The sequence below is a fragment of the Salmo salar genome, chromosome 06 (assembly GCF_965601325.2).
Source record: "Salmo salar chromosome 06, fSalSal1, whole genome shotgun sequence".
Lineage (NCBI taxonomy): Eukaryota > Metazoa > Chordata > Actinopteri > Salmoniformes > Salmonidae > Salmo > Salmo salar.
This window is the reverse complement of record NC_138296.1, coordinates 43028380-43044802: the sequence shown is the minus strand read 5'-3', so window position 1 is coordinate 43044802 and position 16423 is coordinate 43028380. Positions and strand designations below refer to the sequence as shown.

At 41.7% G+C, this 16423-nt stretch overlaps 2 protein-coding genes and 2 non-coding genes across 8 annotated transcripts in view; 3 read left to right on the top strand and 1 right to left on the bottom strand.

Moving 5' to 3' along the window:
- Nucleotides 1-20: 20 nt before the first annotated feature.
- LOC106607329 (small ribosomal subunit protein uS17-like) overlaps nucleotides 21-16423 on the top strand; it is a 24307-nt gene continuing 7904 nt past the window's right edge. The window contains exons 1-4 of one of the 5 annotated variants that reach the window (XR_014392678.1): nucleotides 21-539; nucleotides 4511-4586; nucleotides 4865-4988; nucleotides 6216-8840. Coding sequence is in view for 1 of the 5 variants with exons in the window: in XM_014204189.3 (XP_014059664.1) it covers nucleotides 47-61; nucleotides 4511-4586; nucleotides 4865-4988; nucleotides 5100-5133 (249 nt within the window). In the remaining 4 variants the exon portion in view is untranslated. Of the gene's footprint in view, nucleotides 540-3542; nucleotides 3680-4510; nucleotides 4587-4864; nucleotides 4989-5099; nucleotides 5282-6215; nucleotides 8841-16423 lie in introns of those variants that run through there. The other 4 variants (XM_014204189.3, XR_014392677.1, XR_014392676.1 and 1 more) reach the window with 4 other exon arrangements.
- On the top strand, nucleotides 3938-4019 carry LOC123743609 (small nucleolar RNA SNORD35). The gene has a single exon (XR_006770465.1). It is a non-coding gene; the product is annotated as a small nucleolar RNA SNORD35 (small nucleolar RNA).
- Nucleotides 4686-4768, top strand: LOC123743606 (small nucleolar RNA SNORD35). The gene has a single exon (XR_006770462.1). It is a non-coding gene; the product is annotated as a small nucleolar RNA SNORD35 (small nucleolar RNA).
- Nucleotides 5390-7188, bottom strand: LOC123724068 (apoptosis regulator BAX-like). Its single transcript, XM_045720555.2, has 4 exons — nucleotides 7030-7188; nucleotides 6778-6913; nucleotides 6448-6552; nucleotides 5390-6327 (listed from the first exon to the last, which is right to left on the bottom strand). The coding sequence occupies exons 1-4, from the start codon at nucleotides 7140-7142 to the stop codon at nucleotides 6229-6231; spliced, it is 453 nt and encodes a 150-aa protein (XP_045576511.1). The 5' UTR covers nucleotides 7143-7188; the 3' UTR covers nucleotides 5390-6228.

Below are 16423 nucleotides of genomic sequence, written 5' to 3'. Positions count from 1 at the left end.
TCCGTCGCGCGCATGCTTAGTTCTCTTTACGACTCGGCTGGCAAAGATGGCGGACGCACAAGTACGTTCAATAGAACAGCGTGGCGAAATGAATGTGGCATCGTGGTGTACAATAAATAGCGTCAATTATGCGGAAAGCATGCGATGAAAGTATCTCAAAGTAGACTGGGCCCGCCTGTCCTGCATCACTACTCTGGACGGTGCTGACTTAGAATATGTGGACAACTACAAATACCTAGGTGTCTGGTTAGACTGTAAACTCCTTCCAGACTCACATCAAACATCTCCAATCCAAAGTTAAATCAAGAATTGGCTTCCTATTTTGCAACCGATCCTCGACTTTGGCGATGTCATTTACAAAATAGCCTCCAATAACAAACTGGATGCAGTCTGAGTAGGGTATCACAGTGCCATCCGTTTTGTCACCAAAGCCCCATATACTACCCACCACTGCGACCTGTACGCTCTCGTTGGCTGGCCTTCGCTTCATAATCGTCGCCAAACCCACTGGCTCCAGGTCATCTACAAGCCCCTGCTAGGTAAAGTCCCCCCTTATCTCCGCTCACTGGTCACCATAGCAGCACCCACCTGTAGCACGCCCTCCAGCAGGTATATCTCTCTGGTCACCCCCAATGCCAATTCTTCCTTTGGCCGTCTCCTTCCAGTTCTCTGCTGCCAATGACTGGAACGAACTACAAAAATCTCAAACTGGAAACACTTATCTCCCTCACTAGCTCTAAGCACCAGCTGTCAGAGCAGCTCACAGATCACTGCACCTGTACATAGCCCATCTATGATTTAGCCCAAACAACTACCTCTTCCCCTAATGTATTTATTTATTTTATTTTGCTCCTTTGCACCCCATTATTTCTACTTTGCACTTTCTTCTACTACAAATCTACCATTCCAGTGTCTTACTTGCTATATTGTATTTACTTTGCCACCATGGCCTTTTTTTTGCCTTTACCTCCCTTATCTCACCTCATTTGCTCACATTGTACATAGACTTACTTTTCGACTGCATTATTGACTGTATATTTGTTTTACTGCATGTGTAACTCTGTGTTGTTGTATGTTGTCGAACTGCTTTGCTTTATCTTGGCCAGGTCGCAATTGTAAATGAGAACTTGTTCTCAACTTGCCTACCTGGTTAAATAAAGGTGAAATAAAAATTGTGTTATTGTTCCAGACCCTGTGCTATGTGGAGCGCGTTGTCTGACATCCAACTAGGAAGTCTGTTAACTAGGCCTTTACAGCAATGGATGTATGCTTCATCTGTAGTTGATAATCGAAGTATACTGATTTATGGCAGAGTTGATAGCTAAAACATGTCATTGCTAGATAAATGTATGCGCGAGAAGCTCAGTCCTCTTAGATCAGAAATCCCGTAATCGGGATCAAATTCGACAACATCAGGTGAAATAGGAGCGCGCCAAATACAAAATTGTAATATTAACCTGTTGGGGGTAGGGGGCAGTATTTACACGACCGGATAAAAAAACGTACCCGATTTAATCTGGTTATTACTACTGCCCAGAAACTAGAATATGCATATAATTATTGGCTTTGGATAGAAAACACCCTAAAGTTTCTAAAACTGTTTGAATGGTGTCTGTGAGTATAACAGAACTCATATGGCAGGCAAAAACCTGAGAAGATTCCTTACAGGAAGTGCCCTCTCTGACCATTCCTTGAGCTTCTTGTCTCTGTTTATTGAAGACTGAGGATCTTTGCTGTAACGTGACACTTCCTACGGCTCCCATAGGCTCTCAGAGCCCGGGAAAAAGCTGAATGATATCGAGGCAGCCCCAGGCTGAAACACATTTGCGCTTTTGGCAAGTGGCCGATCAGAGGACAATGGGCTTAGGCGCGTGCACGAGTCGACCCCATGCTTTATTTTCTTTCGTCTTTTTACCTAAACGCCGATTCCCGGTCGGAATATTATCGCTTTTTTACGAGAAAAATGGCATAAAAATTGATTTTAAACAGCGGTTGACATGCTTCGAAGTACGGTAATGGAATATTTAGAATGTTTTTGTCACGAAATGCGTCGTGCTCGTGACCCTTCTTTACCATTTGGATAGTGTCTTGAACGCACGAACAAAACGCCGCTATTTGGATATAACTATGGATTATTTTGAACCAAACCAACATTTGTTATTGAAGTAGAAGTCCTGGGAGTGCATTCTGACGAAGAACACCAAAGGTAATAACATTTTTCTTATAGTAAATCGGACTTTGGTGAGTGCTAAACTTGCTGGGTGTCTAAATAGCTAGCCCTGTGATGCCGGGCTATCTACTGAGAATATTGCAAAATGTGCTTTCACCGAAAAGCTATTTTAAAATCGGACGAATCGAGTGCATAGAGGAGTTCTGTATCTATAATTCTTAAAATAATTATTATGCTTTTTGTGAACGTTTATCGTGAGTAATTTAGTAAATTACGTCACATGCTAATGTAAAAAGCTGGGTTTTGATATAAATATGAACTTGATTGAACAAAACATGCATGTATTGTATAACATAATGTCCTAGGGCTGTCATCTGATGAAGATCATCAAAGGTTAGTGCTGCATTTAGCTGTCTTCTGGGTTTTTGTGACATTATATGCTAGCTTGAAAAATGGGTGTCTGATTATTTCTGGCTGGGTACTCTGCTGACAATCTAATGTTTTGCTTTCGTTGTAAAGCCTTTTTGAAATCGGACAGTGTGGTTAGATTAACGAGAGTCTTGTCTTTAAAATGGTGTAAAATAGTCATATGTTTGAGAAATTGAAGTAATAGCATTTCTAAGGTATTTGATTCCACTGGCTGTTACGTAGGTGGGACGATTTCGTCCCGCCGACCCTAGAGAGGTTTTAAACATTCATGAAAATACAAGTGTCTTACATTGTTTAAAAGCCTAACTTCTTGTTAATACAGCTGCTTTGTCAGATTTCAAAAAGGCTGTACAGCGAAAACATACCATGGTGATAAAGAAATCACTTACCTTTGAAGATCTTTCGCTTTTTGCAATCCCAAGGGTCCCAGCTACATAACAAATGGTCCTTTTGTTCGATAAAGTCCTTTATATACCAAAAGTCAGTTTAGTTGGCGTGCTTGATTCAGTAATCCACCGGGTTCCCTTGTTCAAAATGAATCCCAAAGGTTACCAATCCCAAAGGTTACCAAAGTCAAACAACATTTCTAATCAATCCTCAGGCACCCTAATATGTAAATGATAAAATTTAAGACGGAGAATAGTATGTTCATTACCGGAGATAAATAACGAAGTGTGCACCACAACACAACAGCCAAAATGGGAGCCACTTAGAAAAACTACAAATTCTAGCTCATTTAAAAAAGAACAAGCCTGAAACTCTTTCTAAAGAATGACATCTACTGGAAGCCCTTGGAACTGCAATCTGGGAGGTATAACTTTGATATGCCCATAGACAGCCATTATAATGAGTGGTGAGCTAAAAAAAAAAAAAAACTCAGTTCTGTTATATTCACAGACATTATTTTAACAGTTTTGGAAACTTCAGAGTGTTTTCTATCCAATGCTACCAATTATATGCATATCCTAGCTTCTGGGCCTGAGTAACAGGCAGTTTACTTTGGGCACGTCAGTCATCCGAAATACAGAATACTGCCACCGGACCACAAGTTAACCTACTAAAGAAGCCAAAAGCCGTTAGGTGAGTTTTTACACTAACTTGGTTGGCTGGCTACTCAGCTGTCTACTTTCTCAACTTGTGTATTCCAAATGTCATGGACTTTATACGGCTATTGCTTTAGCTACCTAGTTATTTTTCTCTGCTTTTGATTATAGCTAGCTGACTTTTCTGAACTTTCATTATGGTCAGCTTCATAGATTGTAAATCTTGCTCGTGCATCCTATCTGATCTACTGCTTCTCTGTAGTCAGGTCTATTTCAAAATGCACATTGATTTACCTGCAAATTATGTTTTTCTCACGATGGTCTTCCGAGCCTGAGGCTCTGATGACACTGCCTAATGGCAACACTGATGCAGTTATAGGAGGGCATTTGGCATCCATACTGAACAAAAATAGATGTAATTTGTTGGTCCCATGTTTCATGAGTGGAAATAAAAGATCCCAGAAATGTTCCATATGCACAAACAGCTTATTTCTATGAAATGTTCACCAACTTGTTTACATCCCTGTTAGTGAGGATTTCTCCTTTGCCAAGATAATCCATCCACCAGTGGCATATCAAGAAGCCGATTAAACAGCATGACCATTACATAGGTGCACCTTGTGCTGCGCACAATTAAAGGCCACATTAAAATATGAAGTTTTGTCAGACAATGCCACAGATGTCTCAAATTGAGGGAGCTTGCAATTGGCATGCTGACTGCAGGAATGTCCACCAGAGCTTTTGCAAGAAAATGGAATGTTAATTTCTCTAACATTAGCTGCCTCCGGCCTCAACTGCAGACCACGTGTAAACATTGTCTGAGACAGCCAGATTTGCAGAGAACCTAACATGTATTTTGTTTCAACAGGCTATTGATGGCACTTACATTGACAAGAAATGCCCCATAACTGGAAATGTCTCCATCCGTGGTCGTATCCTCTCCGGTTAGTCTTTACATTTCCTTGCTGTTTGTTTTTGGTTTGGATGTAAAAGTCAGCTTTGGCATTTAGAGCCCTTTATGACCAACTGTTTTCTCACTGAACTGCAAATTATGTTTTTCTCATGATGGTCTTCCAAGCCTTCTGGTTATGACGACAATGCCTTATGGCATTACTGATGCAACGACCCAAACCCCCTGCTCACCGGTCTACTCCTATCCCTAGATCAGTGCTTAGATGTATTCTAAGATTGACCACACATTGACCTGATTCTGCCTTTTCAGGCGTGGTGACCAAGATGAAGAGGACCATCGTCATCAGACGTGACTACCTGCATTACATCCGCAAATACAACCGCTTTGAGAAGAGGCACAAGAACATGTCGGTCCATCTCTCACCTGCCTTCAGGTAAGAGGATCTCTGTCATACTGTTGAGCCTTTCCAACCTCTCTTCCTTGCATGCGTTTTTCAGACCAGGCTGTATCAGATAATTGGCTGATCATACCTTTCCTACTGCAGGGATGGCTGTAACTCACTGTTGCACTACAGTTGAAGTTCCATTAAATCAGATTTGATGTTGGCTGCAAATGTTTCTCACGATCTTCCAAGCCCATGTGGCTCTGACGACACTGCCTAATGGCAACACTGATGCAGTTGTCATACCAAGAAAAGCACAGCTTAATAATGATCGCAATCCATAAATCATTCTTATTTTATGTTCATATTAAAACATACAAAACCAACAAGTGTCACTGCAAAAATATTGTTTTGGGGGACAAGTGTTAACAAAGATAGAAAGTGTAGAAATGTGAACAAAATAAAAGCAATTTATTGTAGAAAAGAAAAGGACCAAGGCACTGACAACTTAACAAATAAGGTAACTTCATTATTTCTTTTAACACATTAACAAGGTGTATAAAAATAGAATTTGATTGAAGGATTATGGTCTGCTTTTAAATAGCCCACCATAGAATACAGTACTTGGAACACAATGCTGAGGTAAACATCTGAGCGGACAGTGTGTCTGCAGTAGAATTGCACAAACATGTACCTGCAACATCTGATCTTATGATCACACATGCACATATAAATTATCAGACACCCCAAAATGCATACTCCAGCAAAGAGATACCATGAAGAGACGGAGGGAGAGAATGATCAGATAGGAAAAAGGAGAGACTCAATGGAAGAAAAGTGCAACAGAAAAAAAGCACAGCAGGAAAGCATAGGAGATTCTCATGGCTAACCTGATGGGGGGGGAAATTAATCAGTTCATAAGACTTAATCAACCAAATATCATGCAGTGACTTGTTTGTAAGAAATTTAAAAAAAAGATGTGCCCAGGCCGAGTCTCTACACATCTCGTTCCATCCTTCTCTCTGTATGTGCGGTCAAGAGCCGCTCACATTTTTCAGCGGTGTAGGGAACAGAGGTAAAGAACCTTGAATCTGACTCAATCCTTTGCGATGGAGGGCAGGAAAGAGGAGTGGTTGATCAGGTCTAAACATTGCCGTTTTTCCATCCAACTCTATTTTTCCTCACCTTTTCCTTCCCTAGAAACATCTTCCATTCACCCCCACATGTCTGCCTCTACTACCCAGTCTTATGTCCCACCCCTTAATGTCCTTCTCTCAGGCTCTCCACCCCCTCACATCTTGCGGATGACTAGCACAGTGGTAAGAACTCCAGCGAGGAACACCCCCACGGTCTGCCAGGTGGGAGTGCCAAAGTAGGAACGAATTCCCTCCTAAGAATTAGGAAGAGACACCATTGTCTTCAACCATCACCACAATTTCAAAAAGACATTTGTAAAAAAACATGAAACTTGTAAGTCAATGTGGGGAAAGCACATCTACTGATTCCTTACCCAGCCACCCTGATCCCTAATCCAGTTGATCACATGATCTCGCAGGTAGTCTGTAGCCCAGCTGATAATGGTTCTGATGATGTCAGGGACCTTGGTCAACAGAGCCTGAGGAGAGAAAGACGATGCCGTCTTATTGCACAATGAAGAAGCCAACTCACCCCAAAACGTGTAAATTGCAGTTCCATTCTAAGCGCTGCAGTTTACAAAACAGTGAATCTATTCCGACTGAGATGAGCCCTGTTTCCTTTGTCTAACGGAGGACAAGAGAGCGAGAGAATGATTGAGGGAGAAAGGAGAGCTAAATAAAATACTACCACTGATAACACTCACCTTGATGACCAGCCGACAGGCAAAGTAGAAGAGTGCCACCACCCTGCCCCAGTTGAACTTTCCATCAGAGAAGATCTCACGGGCCACTCTCATAAAAACCTCATGGCTGGGCTGGAGTGCAGTATCATTTAACATACTGAAGGGGAAAACGAGATGCTCTGAGTATTGCACAAATTCCAGAGGTCAATTTAAAGTGAATATCTATTCAAGCAAAGAGCTGGAGTCCCTTTCTAAGTCCTTGGTTTAAGATACCTTTGGAGCTGCGTATTGCCATCCAGCTCATTTCCAATCTGCTCCAGGCACAGGACCAGCTTCTTGTGGTTGGGGTCACACAGCTCACTCCCAATCAACTGGGTCCGTGACATTGACAACCGAGTCCTGCTGTCAGCATGGTGACGAACCCGCTCGTAGATTAAACTGCGAAAAGAGGGTCCCGGGTAAACAACTAGCTAGTATATCGTGGACTACAGGAAAAGGTGGGTCGAACAGGCCCCCATTAACCTCGACGAGCTGGAGTGGAGCGGGTTGACAGTTTCAAGTTCCTTGGTGTCCACATCACCAACAAACTATATGGTTCAAACACACCAAGACAGTTGTGAAAAGGGCGCGATAACACCTTTTCCCCTTGAGGAGACTGAGAAGATTTGGCATAGGTCCCCAGATCCTAAAAGTTCTACAGCTGCACCATCAAGAGCATCCTGACCGGTTGCATCACTGCCTGGTACGGCAACTGACCGTAAGGTGCTACAGCGGGTAGGGCGTGCGGTCAGAAACATCACTGGGGCCAAGCTTCCTGCCATCCAGGACCTATATACGTGGTGTCAGAGGAAAGCCCCCAAAAAATTGCCAAAGACGACAGCCACCCTAGTCAGACTGTTCTTTCTGCTACCGCACGGCAAGCAGTACCGAAGCACCAAGTCTAGGACCAAAAGGCTACTTAACAGCTTGTACACCCAAGCCAAAAGACTGCTGAAAAATTCATCAAATGGCCACCTGGACTATTTACATTGACCATTTGGTAAATATTTTCTTAACTCTTTCTTGAACTGCATTATTGTTTAAGGGCTTGTAAGGTCTGTTGTATACCTGTTGTATTCTGCACATGTGACAAAGTTTGATTTGATATGTTATCCTTCTCTAATGAATTGGTATATACAGCCTGAAACAGAGTGCAACATCTTATAAAACGTTCAGCCAGAATGTTGAATGAAATTACATTTCAACTTACTCTACTGGTTGTCTGTGCAGTTTGTCCTTCAGACGCTCGAAATTTGAGACAAAATATCCACATAAGTGTTGTTTACCACACTTTTTAGAGAGCTGGTAGGTTTGCCCTTGCCAGATGAATGCGAGCCACGTTTGGTCTTTGGTTCACTGACGCTTGGCTATTGTGCAAGTGTTTACGTCGCATCTGTCAGTAGAATGAAAATACACACCAGAACCATATACCTACCGGCTCTCTAAAAAGTCTGGTAAACAATACTTCCCTGTGGAAATTTTGATCTAAATTCCGTGTGGCTTAAAACCTCTTAAGGATCGGTGTCCCGTCTACAGGACAGTTGTTGCTCGATATACATAATGTGACTACGTCATTTTAAACAACACTTTTTTTCCGGTACACATGTCTTATATGGGCAGAAAGCTTATTCTAACTGCATTGTCCAATTTACAGTAGCTATTACAGTTTAAAAATGCCATGCTATTATTTGAGGAGTGCACAACAAAACAATTATCACGGCGACAGGTTTGATAGATTCATCTTTTCTTTTTTACAAATATCAACAAACAAAAGAGGAATAGTCACATGCAAACAAGCATACAATTTACATTGCCAGGAATCCTAAACAAACAAATCATATTCAATAATACAAGTTTTAATTGCCTTTTTGTTTTTCATTTGTTAAAGTAGTGCCATTGTTTAGACTCATTTATAAAGTGAAAAAAGTTAGGTTTAGACCATTTGCATTTGTGAATATGAAATTTACCTAGTATTATTAGCAGTTGAATTAAATATACTACATCTTTATCTGTCAGAATTTCTGAAATAAATCCTATCAAAACCATTATAGTACAACCGGTCCTATTTTTTTGTAACAATTCTGTATGTCAATCCAAAAACATTCTACTATAAATACAGGCAAAAAACAAATGCAAAATGGTCTCTTTCTCCATTCCACAGAAATCAGTTATTCAATTCAGCTTGAATCTTTCCAAAACATGTTTCACAGGATAAATTCTATGTAACATTTTAAATGAAACTTCCTGTACTTTGTTACTGATACAATATTTGTTAGCAATTTTCCATGCTTTCCCCCATTGTATATCACCATAGATATTTGACCAAAATAATCTTGCTGAGGGAATTGTAGTATCAAACAATATTCCTAATCTGTTTATTACTACATTTATCTTTGATGTTAATATTGCCAATTAATATATTTTCATGTAAATCAAAGTAATTACACCTTGCTTTTAAGGAAGCCGGTAACTCCCCTTTTTCTATTGATTCTTGAAACAGCAAGAATGAAAGGAATCATTGAATGCTTATTAAACCATCATTTCCAGGGGACCTATTGTCCTTAAAGCTTTTAATAGTCTTCTCAATTTCAGATAACTCATCACAAAAATCCCTGAAATCATTATCTTAGCAATGTTTGCTACATTGTCTAAGAAAAGATCTATATTGGAAGTTGGCTGGGCTGATGTATACAGATTCTGATAAAACTGGGAAACATGCTGAGAGATTTATTTTGGATTTTCATTAGGAGTATTATTAATTTACATATGGAAATCTTTTCGCCTGCCCTCTTTTCTAAATTAAAGAAATATTTTGGATTTCTCTCTCCCTCTTCCATCCATTTTCGTCCTGATCTTACAACCGCTCCCTGGGGCCTTTTCCTCGTAGATAGTCTAACTGCATTTGCAATGATGATAGCTCCAGTAATTCCTGATTAGTTAGTTCAGTTTTTTAAGTATGATGTCATATTCCCTTCTCTCTTGGCACGAGCAATTTCTTTCCCCATTGAAATACCCAAAAGCCTTTATTACATTTTACTAGCTCCCAGTAACTTCCAAACGTATTCATAACACAGGCACAATTCTAGTATTTATCAATAATTCCTGCTACTTCATTCTCTAGTAAAGACATTCATTTTCCAGTAATCTTTACTAACTTTTTTGTTGTTGACAAACCGTGCATATTTATCTTTATTGAGATCCCTTTGTGGTCTGTTAGTCTCGATTGAACCATCGATTTTATCAACCTTGTCAGCCATATCTTCAGATATCAGCCAGAAATCAATACGGGATTGTATGATAGATTCATATCTGAAGGTAAGTAACTACTTACGTGATGTAATCTTGCCCTGATTTGTCATCCTGAGGGTCCTAGAGATAAAATGTAGTGAAGTTTTGTTTGATAAAATCCTTTTTCATATCCTAAAAACAGTCCATATAGTATGCACAATCGATTTTATATCCACTCATTCAACTTGCAAAGAAAGAAATGTGAAAATTGAACGCTAAATGTTTCAACCAGTCAAATTAGGTTGGTATTTATTCCTCAAACACTCTAAAAAGTAACCAACCTTTGCTATATCATTCTGCATTCAGTATATCCTCGGAAAGCCAATTTTAGCCAGGAAGGCATGACATAGTCAATCCAGTGAACAATCTTTGTCCAATGACCACCTATCGTTTTGAAACCTAGATAGCTGTGCTTTACAGAAACCCTTTGCGGTTGCGAGTCGAGATTTATGCAAGAGCAGGTCACAAACTAGGTGTTTTGCAAATGTTGAACTTACAATATGGCTACTAATACTGGAAAAGCTAAAAGTCCAAGTATAGAGGTTGGATGATATTCTAGCAGAAATCTACCGGGACAGTGTCAGTTTAGACAACATCTGAAGGAGAGGACGCGACCTTAGACTGGTGAGTGAAATACGTTTCTTTTTCTATTCTCATGCTAATGCAGTTTGAATGGTTGCATATTATTAATTTGATTTCTGAAATTTTCTTTGATTGCTAAATGTATATCGTTAATGAGATGTGTGTATGAATAGCAAACAAGGCACTCGAAAGGCACAACATGTCAAAGTCAACCTACAATACACATTGGGCTCCCGAGTGGCGCAACACTGGGCTGCATTATATCCGGCTGTGATTGGGAGTCCCGCACACAATTGTCCCAGCGTCGTCAGGGTTTGGCGTCATTGTAAATAAGAATTTGTACTGACTTGCATAGTTAATTAAAAAAAGAATAGGTATACACTTCACCACAGTGTTCCTCTATATGTTTATTTGATGTATTGCTAAAATAAAGGCTCAAAATAAAACTTGTTCTCACTTTTTTTAAATTTTTTATCTTCAAATTGTGGTTAAGACTGATTTCAGAGACCACATTCGAGTTCTCCCCCCCCACAACAAACCACCACCTAGCGTTGTCAATACCTAGCCAGTCTACAATTAGAGGATGGTAAGTGCTTTACAGCAGAAAGAGACTTGGGACCAGCAGCACAACCTTGTGTAGATGGGGTTCTAAATACTTTAATCAGTGTGTACAATTTCTTAACTTTGTATGGTTTTTGATGTGTTCACTTGTGACATTAGATCAGTGTTGGCTGCTAACTTGGACCTTAAATATTTCACTTCTGTGTTTGGAGACGTTGGATCAGCATTCTTGTCGCGTATCCTGTTAGTACATTTTATGTAGGGGAGCTAATGATCCATCATGCATGACATTACTGGGAGTGTGTAAACGTGTATATTTTATTAGTATAGCATTTTTGTATGTTTTCTGTAGTTATGTTTTTAAATTTGCCACTTTGGAACATTTTGGGCAAATCTTGAGGGACACCTGGGTGACTTCATACTAAATGTCATGTTGCTTGCTCATTCTTGGAGTGATCAGTCTGGAACTTTGCACATACACTGTTGCCCTCGTGGACACCATCTAAATTACCTCCAGCTTCCTAGCTGAATGTGTGGTTTTTCTTTTTCATGTAAAAAATGATACAACTAAAAATAGAAAACATTTGTTTTCCTTTATTATCTTATACCAGATCTATTGTTATGTTCTCCTACATTAAATTCACATTTCCAAACTTCAAAGTGTTTCCTTTCAAATGCTATCAAGAATATGCATATCCTGGCAGTTAGATTTGGGCATGTCATTTTAGGCGGAAATTGAAAATGGCCTGCTCTTAAGGACAAACCGCACAGACAACTGATATGTACCAATTAAATTGTGTATTACAGCCTGATTTAAATCAGACAAATGTGAATAAAGATCAAATTCAGGAGTAAACATGAAGGTATACTCACTCTGTCAGTAATTCTTCCCCCAGTTCTAGTACCTGATCAGTTCCATTACCTGAGAACACAAAGCAGCACTGGAGTTAGTACTACCAGGACATAAACCAAGGGCAGGTAGAGGCAATAAGACAATGCCTATGTGTGGGTAGTCTGGCAAACACTGAATTCTTGAAGTCCTCCTGACTGAGTCACGTGGGTAGCGTCAGCCAGGCTAATGTATGAGTGTCTCAAATGGAAACTGGGCAGTCATAAATATATTATGTAATGGGCTAAACATGTTTGAAATGTGACACACAGATATTCTTGAACAAGTAGCTACTGAAGTATGCATGTCTCATGACCAGTTCAGTGTGACAATGTGAAATAAAGTTAAAACACCAGCTGGCTCATTTTCAGAAGTTGACTTGTCAGCTGACATTAGTAAAACGCTGGGCTGGTCCAAGTAGTAAGGCTAGTTGTCTATGATGTTTCTGGAATGACGTATGAAGTACAAAGACTCAGACTGCCACATCTGGCCCTCCCACCCCTACATGAGGGCAGCTCCCACTCAGCCCAGTCCAAGCACTTCTGTGTCCTAGCACCCCAATGGTGGAACCAGCTTCTCCGTGAAAACAGCAGAGTCCCTGCCCATCTTCTGAAAACATCAAACCCCAACCCCTAATGACTAAATGTAACAAACACAGCTAGCTAGCACTCACATACTAGTCTGATGAATCAGTCTAATACACAATTAAAGTCCAGAACAGACTATGGAAGGCTCACAGTACTACATGGAACTCTGTTCCACATCAAGTAACTGATGCAAGCAGTAAAATTCCATTTAAAAAACATAAAAATACACCTCATGGAACAGCGGGGACTGTGAAGCAACACAGGCACAGACATGCATACACGATAACATGCGCACTGAGGAAAATGGCGCCGGAGGGGAGGGCTGCCGTTTTATCGGCTCTAAACCAACCATGCTATATTGTCTTTCTTTTTGCATTGTTTCTAACTTGTTTTGTACATAATGTTGCTGCTACCATCTCTTATGACCGAAAAGAGCTTCTGGACATCAGAACTGGGATTACTCACCTCAAATTGGACGAGTAGTTATTTTTCAATGAGTCGGACGCGAGGGGTATACTGCAGACACCCGACCAGGCCCCGATTCCCGTGATTCGCTGGAGAAGGAAACTGAGATTCTGTGGCAAAAGATCAGGGTACCATGCAAGGATCAGTCGGCGAGTGGCTAATCTGCCCTTGCCTTCCATCCTGCTAGCTAACATTCAAATCGCTGGAAAATAAATGGGACGAACTGAAAGCACGTATATTCTACCAACAGGACATTAAAAACTGTAATATCTTATGTTTCACTGAGTCTTGGCTTAACGACGACAATAACATACAACTGGTGGGTTATACACTATCGGCAGGACAGAACAGAAGCTTCTGGTAAGACACTGTGCGGGGGCCTATGCATATTTGTAAATAATAGCTGGTGGACGATATATAAGGAAGTCTTAAGGTTTTGCTCATCTGAGGTAGAGTATCTCATGATAAGCTGTTGACCACACTACCTAGAGAGATCTGTATTTGTCGTAGCTGTCTACATACAACCACAGACAGAGGCTGGCACTAAAACCGCACTCAATGAGCTGTATTCCGCCATAAGCAAATAGGGAAACACTCATCCAGAGGCGGCGCTCCTAGTGGCCGGGGACTTTAATGCAGGGAAACTTAAATCAGTTTTACCTAATTTCTATCAGCATGTTAAATATGCAACCAGAGGGAAAAAAAATTCTAGACCACCTTTACTCCACACACAGAGACGCGTACAAAGCTCTCCCTCGCCCGCCATTTGGCAAATCTGACCATAACTATCCTCCCGATTCCTGCTTACAAGCTAAAATTTAAGCAGGAAGCACCAGTAATGCTAAACTACAGAACTGTTTTGCTAGCACAGAATGGAATATGTTTCGGGATTCTTCCGATGGCATTGAGGAGTACACCACACCAGTCACTGGCTTTATCAATAAGTGCATCGAGGATGTCGTCTCCACAGTGACTGTACGTACATACACCAACCAGAAGCCATGGAATTCAGGCAACGTTCGCACTAAGCTAAAGGGTAGAGCTGCCGCTTTCAAGGAGCGGGACTAACCCGGAAGCTTAAGAAATCCCGCTATGCCCTCCGACGAACCATCAAACAGGCAAAGCGTCAATACAGGACTAAGATCAAATCATACTACACTGGCTCCGATGCTGGTCGGATCTGGCAGGGCTAGCAAACTATTACAGACTACAAAGGGAAGCACAGCCGAGAGCTGCCAAGTGACACAAGCCTACCAGACGAGCTAAATAACTTCTATGCTCGCTTTGAGGCAAGTAACACTGAAACATGCATGAGGGCATCAGCTGTTCCAGACGACTGTGTGATCACGCTCTCCGCAGCCAACTTGAGTAAGACCTTTAAACAGGTCAACATTCACAGGGCTGCTGGGCCAGACGGATTACCAGGACGTGTTCTCCGAGCATGCGCTGACCAACTGGCAAGTGTCTTCACTGACATTTTCAGCCTCTCCCTGTCTGAGTCTGTAATACCAACATGTTTCAAGCAGACCACCATAGTCCCTGTGCCCAAGAACACCGAGGTAACCTGCCTAAATGACTACAGACCGGTACCACTCACATCTATAGCCATGAAATGCTATATCAACACCATTATCCCAGAAACCCTAGACCCACTCCAATTCGCATACCGCACCAACAGATCTACAGATGATGCAATCTCTATTGCACTCCACACTGCCCTTTCCCACCTGGACAAAAGAAACACCTATGTGAGAATGCTATTTATTGACTCCAGCTCAGCGTTCAACACCATAGTGTCCTCAATGCTCATCGCTAAGGACCCTGGGACTAAACTGGATCCAGGACTTCCTGACAGGCCACCCCCTGGTGGTAAGGGTAGGTAACAACACATCCACCACGCTGATCCTCAACATTTACATTTTTTTTTAACATTTTAGTCATTTAGCAGACGCTCTTATCCAGAGCGACTTACAGTAGTGAATGCATACATTTCATACAATTTCATACATTTTTTTTTCTGTGCTGGCCCCCCGTGGGAATCGAACCCACAACCCTGGTGTTGCAAACACCATGCTCTACCAACTGAGCTACAGGGAAGACACAGACGGATTACCAGGACGTGTTCTCCGAGCATGCGCTGACCAACTGGCACGGGGGCCCCTCAGGGGTGCGTGCTCAAATCCCTCCTGTACTCCCTGTTCACTCATGACTGCACGGCCAGGCACGACTAACACCACCATTAAGTTTGCCGATGACAAAGTGGTAGGCCTGCTCATCGACAACGATGACACAACATATAGGGAGGAGGTCAGAGACCTGACAGTGTGGTGCAAGGACATCAACCTCTCCCTCAATGTGATCAAGACAAAGGAGATAATTGTGGACTACAGGAAAAAGAGGACCGAGCACGCCCCCATTCTCATCGACGGGGCTGTAGTGGAGCAGGTTGAGAGCTTCAAGTTCCTTGGCGTCCACATCACCAACATGGTCCAAGCACACTAAGACAGTCGTGAAGAGGGCACGACAAAACCTATTCCCCCTCAGGGGACTGAAAAGACTTGGCATGGGTCCTCAGATCCTCAAAAGGTTCTACAGCTGCACCATCGAGAGCATCTTGACGGGTTGCAAGGCACTACAGAGGGTAGTGTATACGGCCCAGTACATCACCAGGGCCAAGCTTCCTGCCATCCAGGACCTCTATACCAGGCGGTGTCAGAGGAAGGCCCTAAAAATTGCCAAAGACTCCAGCCACCCTAGTCATTGACTGATCTCTCTGCTTCCGCATGGCAAGCGGTACCGGAGCGCCAAGTCTAGGTCCAAGAGGCTTCTACCCTCAAGCCATAAGACTCCTGAACAGCTAATCAAACGGCTACTTGCATTGCCGCCCCCGTCTCTTCTATGCTGCTGCTACTCTGTTATTATCTATGCATAGTCACTGTAATAACTATCTACATATTACCTCAACATTGGTGCGCCTGCACATTGACTCTGTACCGGTACCGTCTGTATATAACCCAGCTATTGTTATTTACCACTGCTCTTTAATTATTTGTTATTCTTATCTCTTACTTTTTTTTGGGGGGGGGGGGGGGGGGGTTCTTAACTGCATTGTTGGTTAAGGGCTTGTAAGTAAGCATTTCACTGTAAGGTCTACACCTGTTGTATTCGGCGCATGTGACAAATACAATTTGATTTGACTATACACACACATGTACACATGGATTTTGGACTGTATATATGTGGTAGTGGTGGAGTA